Genomic DNA, 14,686 nt, shown 5'->3' on the forward strand with positions numbered 1-14,686 from the left:
AATGCCCTGATAATGTTCACACAGTTACTCATACCAGCACAACAACCATCTGACCTGTTAAAGCAGCGTTAATGGCCTTTGCTCAAGGGCACCACAGTGCTCTTGATAAGGAAGGCAAGGAAAAGCATAAGAGAGCACAGAGTGCAAGTTTTGTTTCCTGTGTGTTCAGGAGTTGCACTGTTATAGTGTTTAAGAGAAATTACAGATTAGACATGCTTAAGCAATGAATGGCACAACATTCTGTGCCGGTACTCAAACTAAACACGAAGGCACAGACTTGACCCAGTTCTCCAAGTTATTATCGGGAAGCAATAATAACATCAATCATTAACTAGAATGGCTTCGTGTCATATCCTTCATATGAGTGGCTTCCGATTACCTTCCAACTTCAAGCACTTCTTTACGACAGTCATCAAGGGTACTTTTTAAGACATATGATTCTGTGGTAGGAATTCCTCTAAGCACTCAATCGAAACAACTGCCTCTCCACTAAAACACACCAGACAAGGTACTTTCACTTCAACCCTGGGAGAGATTTTTGAGGGCTTTAGGACTTGTGGACTGTCTCCCCGATATTGCAGGAGCTCGAGCGTGAAATAAAAGTAAATGGGCAGACCAAAGAAGGCGACATATATCTTCGTTTCTGTGAAGGCAAGGGGACAGACCGCGGACCGAAGCAAGTAATGCACACACAACACGACAGGGCCCCTGATACAGAAAATACTGTAGTCCAGCACTTTTCGCCTCTAAATCATTAAGTCCTACAGCAGACCAGCCTTCTACCCCTTTATATTCTGAATCCTGCTTTACACATTACACACCCATTACATTTTAATATGTAGAATGCAAGCAATTTTGTTTCAACTTGTTCAGTATCTGACCTGTTGTAAATAGGTTTACTATTATTTGTTACATTTTAAAAGCTGCATAATAAAAGTCAGCTCAGTAGCCTTTTAATATTCTTCCCTTTCAGACTACAGTCAGACTGTGACTGCTAACCATTATAGCCATTTTTAGTGTGTGTTCTATGTAGGATTTTTATTTATTTATGCCATTTGTTTGGTATAATTTGAAAAAGATTCAACATGTGGATTTTAATCAAAAAGAGCTATATGTATTAATTTTTATTTAATTATATCATTTCAGGGATCAACTCTGAGATGCTCAGGAAATGGTGAAATTACAAGCTAGTGCTATATCTGATGATGTCTTTTTACAAAGGCTATTAATTTATTTTTGGAAAGTCCTAAATAATTTGTTACTAATATCATCTGCTTGTTACAGAAAATAAATCCATGATTCACAATCTGCATGCTACTTTAGTGCAATTACCAATTAATTGCAAGTGAGATTAACTCCTTGACAACTGATTTTAGCTTTAATACACAACACTTGTAATTTTATAATGTTGTTGCTGCTGTCTAAGTCAATCTGTAAATCAGTTGATAGGAAGGAAACCGTTCCTGGCTGTAGACAACTGTTCCCGCAGTGTGCCTGAGGTGTAGGGCTCGGTGTGGCCAGGCTTGTGGCTGGTGGCAGGTGTTCCACAGCCCTCTGACCTCAATTCCATTTGTCCTCATGCCAAAAGAATGAATGGCAGTGAAGGGGAATGATATTTAGCCTGGGATAACCGCGCTCATGCGCAAACATACACATACACCCTTAAAGCACTTAATAAGGGAAACAGCTGTTAACTTTTCTAGAACCTTCTCCAGTCTATAACACTGACCCCTGTAATGTCAATGTCCATCACCTTAAGAGACCCTGGATGATCAACCTGACACAGACAGCAGTCTCTCTCAGCCATCTTTAATATGCTCATGGTTGAGAGACAAGAATAAAACAGCCAAAGAGCAGAGCAGCAACCTACGGAAGCCAGAAATAGAAATGGCCAAGGACAAGACGAAACGGTTCTGCTTCTGCTGCATGGGACAGCAGTTTCAGGCCTGCCTCTGCTCACAACACACAGTGACGGACCAGCGTACCAGTAAAAAGAGACAACAAATGCGCTTCAAGGGCTGTTAGTTAAAACGAATAATAAAAGTCAACATAAGACAGATGCTTTCAGGGCCTCAAAGGTAGTGCAATGTCAGTTTGAGGCCATACTATAGGCCTGCTCCAAACTTCAATCAACATCAAACTAAAGTGAGACACCTAAGTAAACCTTATCACCAGATCAAATCGTGATCACCAAGGTTGTGGGAAAAAAAACAACTTGTTTTAGTTTTAATGGCTTTAAACTACTTTTTAATTTTAGTGGAATCTGTGGAAGAAAAATCCAGCTGATTGGTTCAATTTAGACATACAACTGTTGTGAAATTCTATTCAGAAGGAGCATTTTTTTGAGAAGGTATCACACAAGAACGCAGTAGTGGATTACATAACATGTTTGAGAGATGCCGAGAAGGTGATTATTCTTTGAGCTACTGTATATGTTTTTCTTAAAACCCATCTGAATATAGAATAATAATCCATGAGCATACTCTTTGCAACAAATACAACGGTTTGTGAAATAAGCATGCATTCTGAAGCACCATACTTTTAGCAACTCCTGATGAATCAGTAGGATCCTCTGCCAGTTAAATCAGCATTTTTGCTTATGTCAATAACTGGACCTAGTCTGTTCTCTTAGTTTAGTCCTGCAGGTGGGGAGCCCTATTCTTTCATCCCAGCGGAGGATGATTAAGTAAGAGATTAGTGCTTTTGCTGTCTAGTAGTTCTAGTTTTGACAATATGTTGATGTGTGATACGTCTCACAAATACAATAATGCCATGAAATGTCCTTTTTTGTTGTTGTATTACAGCTGTTTCAGTTGTGCTGAGCTGAACACTCAGAGCCAAAGAACATATTACTGAGATATTCAATACTTAATCAAGACAAGTACTAAAAATACTTGTAGCATGCTTACCACAAATGCCTAACACAATTTGTTTGCTGCCTATTCATAATTAGGGTTGAGAATCTCTAGGTACCTCCAGTCTGGTTTTGATTTAGGATGCTTAGGTTCTCAGTGCAGCTCACTTTAAGATTTCGATACTTTCATTACTGTGAGATCACAACCACTGGATTCCTATTAAGCAGTTTTGTGCATCAATGCTGAATCATTCAAGAAAAAAATGAAAATAAAAATTAATTATTTTTCCCACATTACTCATGGTTTATGAATTCATGTATGAATAGCAAGAATATATATGACTTTTAAGGGAAGATTTTAGGATCCAGAATATCTGTATCTACTGCAAAAGCTTTACTGAAAGTATTCAAATGACATTTATTGTGATCCTGAGGATACTTTTTCCACAGATTTCACTGTCCTGGTCATTCACAAACATCAAACAGATGTAACATCTACTGGAAGTTACGTGTCTCATACCTGGGGTTTCCTCGCAGGGCAGCATGATGCAAGGCATTAAACCCGTTATTGTTGGTGATGGTGACATCCGCACCGGCCTCCAGTAGTACTGACAGCATGTCGTCTCTCTTCTTGCTGATGGCATCGTGCAAGGGTGTGTCCCCCTCCGAATCCTGAAAAGAAAAAGTTGTGTTACTTACTACTCTCTTAATTCCCTTTCTTTTTTACCTTTCTGAAATCTGACAACCTATGTCACAAAGCATTTCTCAGCAGACAAGGAAAATGTAGTGATAGCTACCTGGAGACTGGGGTGGCAGCCAAAGTCCAGCAGGGTTTTGACCACCTGCAAGTGGCCTTTGTTAACAGCTATGTGTAAAGGAGTCTGCCTTCGTTTGTTCCTGGCGTTCAGGTCAGCACCGCCCCTCTGCAGCACTTCAATGACAGAACCCTCATCACCAAAGGCCGCATGATGTACCGCACGGTCTCCATCTTTGTCCTGTGTACAGTGACACACCCTCAGTGTTGGGTCTGCAACTGGATTTTCACCCTTTGCCATGCTGTGTGAGATACACTAAAACAGAGATGAAGGAAGGAAGAATATGGATGACAGAGGGACATTTTTAAAAATATACCAACCTCAGCCTCCAGATCTACGTTGTGTTTAAGCAGCAGTTTTAAGACGTCCACGTGACCATTCTGACTGGCTGCCTGCATAGCGGTGTGTCCAGCACACTGCCCATTCACCTGCAAACACAACACAAGAGTGAGAATATGGGTGCATGTCAATGTCATGCTTAGATCTGCATATAGTGAATTAGCTGTTCACCACCTGCTAAAAGCTAAAAACTGGTGAGGGCGTGTTTAAGCATTTGTATGTGTGGATGTACGTTCACGGTTGTGTATGCATGTTTCATCACCAAGTGCAGCACTGCAAAAACTCAGAGCATAAATATTAATGTGGACTCTTTTGGGAGTCTCTAGACATCTCTTGTCCTGGCAGGCGGATCACTTGGCCAAGCTCAGTGTACTCAGCTTTAAGCAAATAATTTCACTGAAAGGCAGTAGGGCAACTGGCCAGACTTCCCCACTGACACACGAACACACACATCCACACACCATCTCATTCACTTTCTTTTGTTCTCTGAGTGAAGACACTGTTGCCGACTTGACGTAACCAGTTCCTGTAACCTATACATGGCACAGACATCCGTGTGGGGTGTTTTCCCTGGCCTGTAGCTGGTGTCAGAACACAATTTGCAACCATATGGGTTTGTAGATCTCCACTTGAGTCTGAGAATGAATCAGGCCTGTGCTGCAGTGCATACTAGTGCTCCTCGGTGCCTCCTCTGGGTTCAGCCTTAATACTTTTCAGATCAAGAGAGATGCAGGGGTGGGAAGATCTCAGAGCCCTTTCCTCAGAGACTCTCTGCTTCCTCAATATACCAAGACCAGAGGTATTCCATTGCCAACTATTAATGTTCTCAGATCTTTGTCAGTTGTTTCATGGCAAAATGCTTTGGTGTTAACTCATATAGAAACCCAGCAAAGGCTTCAAACCGTTGGAGAACTTACATCTACATCAGGCCTTTTAAGAATGTCCTCCACTTTAGCCAGGTCTCCATTAGCTGCTGCCTTGACCAGCTCCTCATTGATGTCACCAGACTCTTGTGTCTCAAATAGTTTCTTCAGCAGCTGAGACAGGCGCTCTGATCAAACAAGGGGGGAAACATCAGAAAGTGATTGTGTGTCGGTGTTAGAAAACAGAAAGCAGTGGCGGGGGACGACGACTAAGATGACACTCTCTCCATCGGTAGTGCCTGTTCCGGCAACACATACCTCCAGAGGCGTTGCTAACAGCAGAGCCAGAGGGGGCAATCTTGGTGACAGCAGCAGGATTGTACGTCCAAGAAGTTCCACAGACCTCGACCTTCAGGTCACTGTCAGAGTAGATCTGCTGCACACGGCCAACCTTTCCTAAGGTCTGTTGATAAATGTTGCAACAAACTCGTTAGTATATGGAGGGTTGTTCTCTTTCAGCTGTGTGCTGCACAACAGAGTCTGTAAATGGCAAATGAAAAATGGATCATGAGAAAGAACAAAAACGCTGAGATGGGAGCAAAGGATAAAGTGGAGAAAAAACAAGCTCAACAAAGCAAATGGTCTACACGAAGCAGAACCCATGCTCATTGCAAAAAATAAAACCTGACAGAAAAACAAAATATTACAGATTAAAGCCTTGCTCTCATTATTCAGAGGGCATTCACTTGCACGAGAAAGAAGACGGATATAAAAGAAAGAGACCCTTTTACTTGCTAGACTATTCCTCATCTCTAAAGGCAATACAGAGAAGACAGCAAAATGCTTTCCAATTTTGAATCATATCATCACGATCCTGGCTATATGAGAAAGAGTCTGTTGAACTGAGTCTGGGGCTGTCCTGGTGGATGCCATCAATAACAGGAACTGCTGCAGTAGAAGCAGTAGCGGCGGCACACAGCCGTGGTTAGTGATCAAAGCTACAACCTGTCTCAGGGTTTTAAGGCTCATTAGCTGCTGAGGGGGCCCGGTTTGATAAGGACAATTGGCATATTGGAGTAGACTGGCATTACATAACCTAAGGCGGATCACAATGAATAACCTTCATAATAAGGCAAGAATTAAGTCTTGTTGAGACAGAAAAGAGAGAAATTAAAAAACAAAAATCAACAGCAAAACAGGCAATTTGGGGGAACTGTGTCTCTGCATATTAATTATATTGCGACATGCAAAAAAGATGAGGGTCTGGCCCTGTCAAGTGTGAGGGGAACAGAAGAAAATTACACAGGCAATTAGACAATTTATAGACTGATCTTGCTTACAAATTATGTGAGTGTGATGAAGTCAAAATTCTTTAAAGGAACACGAAAATGTCTGGTGCCAATAACAGCTCAGTGTTTCTTTTTTTTTTTCAGGCTTTCAGATACAAAACATAACACAGACTTGTGTTATGCTGAAATTAATTTGATGTTGCAGTACCTGGATAAATAAAATAAATCTAAACACACTGATTCTAAAATCATTCTACATACTGTGTTTTTTTTAAATATATCATAAAACCATCAAGAACGCCTCTGAACTTGATCTCGAGTTTTTGTAAGCATTAAATAAATAAATAAATAATAACTGTGGTTACATTTCCATAAAATCGGCATGCACATGTTTCTTACAGGCAGCATGGCCTCAGCCCACTCTCCATGGCCTCTCTGTAGCAGCTTGATGCGGTCAATGTCATAGCAAATCTGAACCAGGTCTCCCACTAAGAACTGGGAACTGCCTCCCTCCGCCCCAGCTGCAACTTCGCCACTGCGCACTACATTGGCCTTTGTCAGCACTGCTGGGTTGAATGTCCATCTGGGAAGATAGAAATTAATGCATGAAAGCAACACAGATTAATTTTCTTACAATTCATAAAAAGGGGTGGCTGACCAAGTAGTGATTTTATGGGATGCATGAGGAGTTGCTAACTACTGTTACTTTAAAAAAAGAAAGTGCATCTGTGATAATATTTATGACTATTTTCAGATTATTTAAAATAATTATATATTTTATTACAAATTGATCACACATTTTCCAAGACCCATCTCTCTCAAATGTTACAAACCATCTCAAGGTAAAGATACGTAGATGGGAAATTATGTTGATAAAATGATGCAATTTCCGCTGGTTTCAATTACTAGGAGTTGATAAAACCAGTCGGTTTAGGGGCTCACCTGTTCCCACTGGGGTACTGAACGACAATGTCGTGGTCCTCATCGATGCCACATACTGTGCCTGTGGTGGTGAGGGTCTCAAACATGCCATCAGTCCACCCGCCGTGGCCATGTTGGAGGGACTGGACAATCTCTAGGTCAAGGTCTATGTTGACCAGATCTCCAATCTGTAGACCACCGGGATTTCTGTTGCCATTCTGCTCACCTGCGTGATGAAGGTAAAGTCTATTAGCAATAATATTATATTGGTACATTAAAAAGCGGATTAGGTTTGCACATTAAGATATTGAGTCTTCAAGTAATTTTAAAACATAAGCATAAAGACAAATGGGGGAAAACATTTTACAGAAATCAATTTTGCCGAATCTGTGACAAAAAATAGTAGTACTGCAAAACCCTTTAAATACATATGTGGTAGCAAAAGGTTGGAACAAAACACTGGTAAAGCATTACCACATGGACTACACATCACAACTGCTGCTATTTGTAAGTAGTGACAATCAACTGTAATGAAAGACTTTCACTACAGTGGTGAATCCAAGAGACAATTCATTCCTGGAATTCTTGGAATACTGTAACTGCATGACCTGAGGCTGTACCTAGTTTTGGGTGCCAGATATGATGTAGTGCTGCCACCTAGTGGCTGGATAGTCTTAACTACAATTGAAACTTCCCTAATGCCCTTGAATTCACTGCACCAGAATGATAGGTGAGAGAACTGGTGCAATAATGATGGTGGACACAGATCACTGGCTAACTTACCTAAAACGGGACAGTGGTCTCTGTAAAACGAGCCTCCTTTGGCATCTTGGACACATTTCAGATCCGACTGAGAAACAAAAGAGAATGAGTTAGATAATTACCCTGGGTAATTCCATTAAAAGAGGAGAATGATCAAGAGCGATGAACCTGAGAATGGACACACTTCAAGCTGCAGTGGCAGTGTAAAGCTCAGTACATCAACGATATCAGTGTTGTAAGGGTAAGGTAGGACAATGAAACACCACACTGCTATACAGAGAAATTGTCAGATCATTTGTGATGACTCAGATGTGCAGCCACTGTGGCAGAGATAGAGGGCAGAGATGACCGTGAGGCAGAGCAAGCATTCCCTTGAACTGATGAGCACTACAACTCAAGTCTCTCCTTTTGTATCCAGCTAGCGAGATGTGTTTGATCTTATGATGCTTTGTGCACAAAGCAGACATTACAAAAACAGGAAAGGTGTTGGCCCCTCATGTTGCATTAGGAACATACCCTAAGATGCAGCCCCTTTGTATTTGCCTGTAGGATTTGCCCACAGTTTTAATAAGACACAAAGCCAAAATAAAACAGTGAAGAATCCATCATTTATTTAATCCAGAGGCAGATGCTATGGACCTTCCTTTCAACCCATTAGGATAACAAAGGACAAATCTGTTATGCAACCAAGAACCCTGATTGGCCTCTTTCTTAAAAAGGCAAGGGCCGTCTCCACCAATGAGGAAGATGCTTTTCATGGGCGACGCGTGTGTAGCTGTACCCACAACAACCCCAAGAGAATTTCCCCTTCTTTAGGAGTTGACCTCCATGTTCACTCTCTTCCCCTAAAAGGCAGAAAGAACAGATTTCCTTTATCATGCAGATACCTGCCCCTTCCAGCTGCCTGTACAATAGTGCCTTACTCATACTGGCCGTGTGGCTCTCACAAAGGCCTGGCAGCCAAAGAAAGAGCCTCAGGCCCGCGGTCAAACACAAAAGCCACCTGACAGCTGACATCTTTTGCAACACTCTGTGTGTGTGTATGTGGGTTTGTGTGTGTAACTGACTAAGCGTGAGGGACTCCCACGTTTGCTCACCATTCCCTCAAAGCCAACTCTGTACAGGTTCTTGGCCCCATTGTCCCACAGTACATAGGCAGCACTGTGAGGGCTGGCTGCACTCCAGTCCTGGATCTCTGTCACCTGAAGGGGAAAAGGAGGAGGGATGAGCTAAAACACAGAAAAGGATGCACCAGGAGCAGAGCATTCTGAGTTTTAATCAGATTTTTTTTTTTGGCATACTGTATGTGAAAGTGAAATACAGAACAGGAGGTGATAGTTTCTCAGCGGAAGGTTTCAAGCAGATGCTTTTTGTCTTAAATCCTCATAATGATAACAGATACGATACTTTATTGTTCCTTGTAAAGAAGTTATTTTTTTCATAGGCCACCTTCAAAGGAGGGTCAGAGTGAAGGTTTAACTAAAGAACAGCAACCCTGGAGTCAAGTCGGCAATCACTATGTAGCTTAATGACACAGATATGTCCACTAATACAAAAGATGAACTTGGACTCCTCTAGTTGAAAGGTTCAACGCCAGCTTCTGGCTATGTACAGACCACTCTCAGGTTTTCTGTTTTATGTGCCAGTATGACTCATTTATGTACCATTGTCCAATCTGGTGACAGTGGAGTGCAAAAGTCATTGGCAAGTTGATGTAGTAAATCTATACAATGTAGTGTCAGATGCTCTATATGTTGCATTGTCACAGTTTTGACTTCAAGGGACGTTTAATTCCCTGATTACTGAGAAATATTAGGAGTGGGACTCATCAGGAACAAAGAGCTTTGATTCTTCAGGTCACAATTACATTTTATTATAATCCCTGCATTTTTACAGCCAATACTAAACCTTTTATTGCTGTGCTTTTTTTTGGTACTATTTAGGAATACTTTTGCACTCTCTAGATGCTTTAATTACAATATTTCACCTATTAGTGTTCTTATTTGCAAAAAAAACAAAAAAAAAAAAAAAACAAGACAAAGACAAGCATAAACACAGCTTATCAAAACAAGTAAACTTTTTACTTTCTATTCAAAAAATTTTCCTGATTAAGGTTTCAGAAGACTCTTCTTACCAACTTAAGAAACTCTGATGTAGTTGTTTTTCCATTAATAAGCAATTCATTAAATTCAGGAAGCTCTTAACAGCAATATCCATATATTTTCCATTTGTTTTAGGAGCAGCTGATTCCAAAATGTGGCTGTAGTTTGTTGTATGCTTAGATTAGTCTGCAAATTGAAGTGAGTGTTTATTCTGAACAAAGAATAACATTGAAGAGGTATCATATCAAATAATGTGCTTTACAAATCACTATTTTCAGTTTTAATTTAGATTTTACATAGCATCCCAACTTTTTCTGATTTGGGGTTGCATATCCAGAATATGTCGGCAGTCAGTATAAGTTTGTTTGCGAGTCCTGGGCTGCCATTATTTTTACAGAACACTTTAGAAAGTGCCTTACAAAACACTCTAATCACACAAACTCAAAGATGATTAAATAACATTTATCAACCTTCTTCCTACAAGGATGTGAAATCCTTTACATTTGAATTAAAAGAAAACCATGCCCCACTTGTTCATCTAAGGAAAGCTGCCCTCCTTATTCTTCTTAGTCTTTTCATGGTGGGGTGAACCATGAATGTATTAAACAATCCACGGTTCTAGCCCTGGTTCTGTTGTAATTCACAGCTTGTGCATAAAAAAAAAAATTTTAATCCAAGTGCAAGGCAGAAGGTTTGACTGCTTCACTCACTAGCCTAGCATAGAGCTGTTCAAAACCACCAAAAGCAACCCAATGAACACATTTGCCACAAGAATTTTACAAAGACTTTGCTTGAGTTATTAATTTTATAACATTATCACTAATGCTACAGTACACCTGACTTCTTTAATAAGCGCCTGCTCACAGGGTTAAACTAAAGCACTTTGAAGGGCACAGTAAACCAGAGAAATTATGTATTATTGGCATAAATAAGCAATGAGTTGTGAATGAGAGACTTCACAACTGGAAAGTAAGGTTTGGATTTTCCCATTAGACAATCTTCTCTCCATCACAAGCAGTGCACCACTTTAATAACAACAAGAATGTGTCAAGAGAAGAGCTGTAGTGTAGTAAATTAGTTCTTTAATTAAAAGCCGTGCCTTAAATAAATACAGAAATCTAACCATTAAAATATTTTCAGGCCCCTTCCAGAGGTAACTGATTAATGGGCCTTAGGAGGCAATATTCGTGCTAAACTAACGGAACATCTAAGCTGCAGGACATGTAAGACCGGTTTTCTGGAGAGCATACTGCTTACGGCATCATAAAAACGTAATGAGATATGCCATTAAATAACACAGTAAAATGAAGTCTTAAAATGCCTGAAGGGACAGTTAAATTGAATACTCTGGGGACTGGACCTGAGTCACCAAATGAGCACTTTACAGCACAGTTACAGTATAAATCCAAATAGAGTGGGCTAAACAAATGCAACCTCATCAAACATTGTATTACTTTCTAATGCAGCCTGGAATAACCTGCAGCAAAGACGTGTGTGTGTATGTGTGTGTGTGTGTGTGTGTGTAGTCTAAGATGCAAAGGAATCAGTGGAATGAGCATTTTTCTTTGACAAGTTCTACTGGTTCATTATTTATATACAAATTTATTAATTACATATGATAATTTTACAAAACACTGTCCACAATGTTTGCAATCCGTGTGTAGATAAAAAAAACAACAACCTGCATCAGGATCATTTGCAATTGCTGTTTCAGTTTAAAGCATGTCTTTTTCCACATTATGAAACTAATACTAAAACTTTTTACTCTGAAGTGTTTGATGGAGTGAACCACAACAAAAGAATCAACTTTAATACATTTTCAATAAAATCTGAACTTTAAAAAGTCTGCAACAATTATATAGTTATCTGGATCATTTCAGGACCATAAGAACACCAACTACAACATAATGCAGCACATCTAACTGTGCAATGTTTGCCTTTAAACGCCCATACCACACACAGACATGTTTTAAGGCAGTGCCCTTCCTGTTTTGGTTGAGACTCCTGCATGTTTCAAATCAAATCATATCCTGGGGTGCAGTTGTTTTTTTCCTCCCTAAAGATTGTTTAGAGGAAGAAATCCTTATTTTACACTTGTATACAGCCCTTGCATGGATTGTCATGTCCCCGTTAATAGGCACATATGTGGTGCTGACTTCTTCTATGCTTTACCTCCAAGGGTTTATAATCCACTTAATTGTACATATTTGAAATCAAGTTGAAACAAGTTTGACCTTATGTTTCAGTAGTATCTTTTGTAGCCATGTTCATAAAAAAAAAAAAATCTATCTGCACACTTACAGTTCACTTGTGAAATAGGATTTGTTGGAGACACAGTTTTTGCACCAAACATTATTTACTTAACACACCTGAATGACTTGTTTACTATAACCAACTCAGTCTTGGGAGTCCAAAAAAAAAGCAACAACAAAAAAACACAATTAGATTTCCTGACCCTACTTCCTAGCTGGTACCCTACCTTTCCTCTCCTCCCGTTGCCTCCATCCTGGTCTTCCCACTGCCAGTCCACTCCTCTCACCACTCGGCCGCCAGTGAAGATCCCTCTGGCCGTGATTTTCTTTGACTTGCGACGTGACTCCAGAAGTACTCTGCTCAGGTAAAACGTTTGAGCACAGAGGCAATTATTTTCACTTGGACTATGGTTTTATCACTCTTATGACAGAGTCACACAAAGCACTGAAAAGCAGGGGCTCAGTTTACATAGATTAATTCACAGTAGTTCAGTTACAAGTAAATATGTATTAGAGATGGGATGCCAGTGTCTGCTCGACAATACTTATTCAATTAAACAGTATTTAAAATTTGCTCTTATCTATGTCCCTCCTGCTACCTTGTGTTCTCAGTTGCCCTCCCTGTTCCTGCTCCAGTGCCTACAGTTCCTACTGTAAGTGTTGGGCCTTAACAGCATCTCATCTGTTGTATCAGCCATGCAGCCCCTGACAATCATACACCTGTGTAAGCACTCGGAAACTGATGTTTAAAGATAGCAAACCAAACAAAGCAAAAACATTCATCAGAGGTGTGAGCAATACATCGTTACTGACCTATCTTTGCAGTTCTTTACAAACACACGACCTGACCGCTGCCGGAGCATAGAGACGAGCTTTTCAAAGGTCAAATCAATTCTGAATTTATACTGCCATTAGAAATGCCACTTGTATTAAATTCAAGGAACACATTGTAACCGGGTGGCAGGTGTCATGTCAGTCAGATCCTTACTGACATTTCCTTGCCTCTTCATCAAAATCCAGTGCCTAAGTTGTGAAATGCTAATTTTTTTTGACAATGTCAAATCACTCTAATGCCATGAGCTGCAGTATTGTAACATAACTACAAGCTGAACCAATGAAGGTAGAAGAAATAAAACTTCCAGCTGAGCTCTAACCACCAAAAGTAATGACAGCCTTGATGCTAGACATAGCAGCTGGACAGTGTAGGTCTAACCAAAGCAAACAGCTTGTGGCCTCTGACCACTCCCTCTTCGGCAGTCAATGAAAGAACCTAATGTGGTGTAACAAAACCCTGCACCATACTTTTGGAGCAGTGTGAGCTGCATAGACCTATACCACCCATTGTGCATTATGCAATGTCTATCTTGGGGGAAATGAAGTCTTACTCAGTAGAAAAGGCTGCCAGCTGTTGGGCCATGTGTTCATTTACTAAACTTTGGTGTCTGGCTGAAATAGGCCTGAATTGGATAAAGCATCATCGTAGCATTGACAGCTTGTGAGATAACAATAAAGTCCAAGTTGTGGAATTTAATGAGTGTGCATGCTCACTAAATAGGTCCAAATAATACATTTAAAGTCTGTACATCATCTCTGAATGCACAAACTAATGTGGTCTTTAACAACCTGACTTGATCTGTACCCGCATACACTTTCCACACAGTACAGTAAAAAAGATTAGAGCCCACACACTGATTTAATGCACCACAAAATAATTTTATTCAGGCCAAGCTACCATGCCAGTGAGGTTTTGACATTAACTTTTCATCAGGTATTTACAGCTGATACTTTGACCTGACACAGACTTCTTCAAATTGATATCAGGTGTTGGTCATTTTTAAAAATGTTTTGACCTTCGTCTGAAATTTGATAATAGCTGGAAAACATCTGTTCTGTTTCGGTAATTTTTTTTTTAACCATTAGACCTATGAGTAGACATACATCACATGCACCTGCTCTCATATGGTTAACAAACAAAAGTCCTCATGTTCAATTAATGATATTATGCACCAGTAGGGGTGTGACAGGATCTCACAATATTAAAACGTGGCAATATTTATTGTTGGGGTGAAATGCTGCCTCACAATATCAGTAAATAACAGAACCAGAGCAGCAGCCAGCATGATGGAGCATGAAACTAGCAGAGAAGATGCTCCCAAAACTTTTTAAATGTTCAGTTTGTGGAAAGGAGTTCTGTTAGAAGGTCACATACAGCTTCAATTAGAAGTTAGAAGCTCATGCATAGTTCATGCACAGCTATAAGGTCTGAAAAGACTCATGTGAAATCATACAGGAGAGAAGCCAGTCAGTTGAGTTTGTGGTAAAACATTTTACAGTGCTTGCATATTGTTGTCTTTTCCTGCATATGATAATTCATACTCAGAAAGTAGAACTGAAGTGACATTTATTAGAAGATTAGTTAAAACATTTCAAAATGCATCTGCACTGTTTTCCATTTTGTGACTTTCAGTCAAATAAAAGGCTATTTTTCC

General features: G+C 40.1%; 1 protein-coding gene across 6 annotated transcripts in view; it reads right to left on the reverse strand.

Moving 5' to 3' along the window:
- The window catches only part of mib1 (MIB E3 ubiquitin protein ligase 1), a 50,762-nt gene that overhangs the window by 33,416 nt on the left and 2,660 nt on the right, over positions 1–14,686 (reverse strand). For all 6 annotated transcript variants that reach the window (XM_020591414.1, XM_020591418.1, XM_020591417.1 and 3 more), the window contains 10 exons: positions 12,425–12,554; positions 8,941–9,045; positions 7,865–7,931; positions 7,103–7,307; positions 6,560–6,743; positions 5,190–5,334; positions 4,926–5,059; positions 3,990–4,097; positions 3,652–3,849; positions 3,375–3,526 (listed from right to left, as the gene is read on the reverse strand). In XM_020591414.1, the coding sequence (XP_020447070.1) occupies positions 3,375–3,526; positions 3,652–3,849; positions 3,990–4,097; positions 4,926–5,059; positions 5,190–5,334; positions 6,560–6,743; positions 7,103–7,307; positions 7,865–7,931; positions 8,941–9,045; positions 12,425–12,554 (1,428 nt within the window). The remainder of the gene's footprint in view (positions 1–3,374; positions 3,527–3,651; positions 3,850–3,989; positions 4,098–4,925; positions 5,060–5,189; positions 5,335–6,559; positions 6,744–7,102; positions 7,308–7,864; positions 7,932–8,940; positions 9,046–12,424; positions 12,555–14,686) is intronic.

This window comes from Monopterus albus, unplaced genomic scaffold, assembly GCF_001952655.1.
Source record: "Monopterus albus unplaced genomic scaffold, M_albus_1.0 scaffold14.1, whole genome shotgun sequence".
Taxonomy (NCBI): Eukaryota; Metazoa; Chordata; class Actinopteri; order Synbranchiformes; family Synbranchidae; genus Monopterus; species Monopterus albus.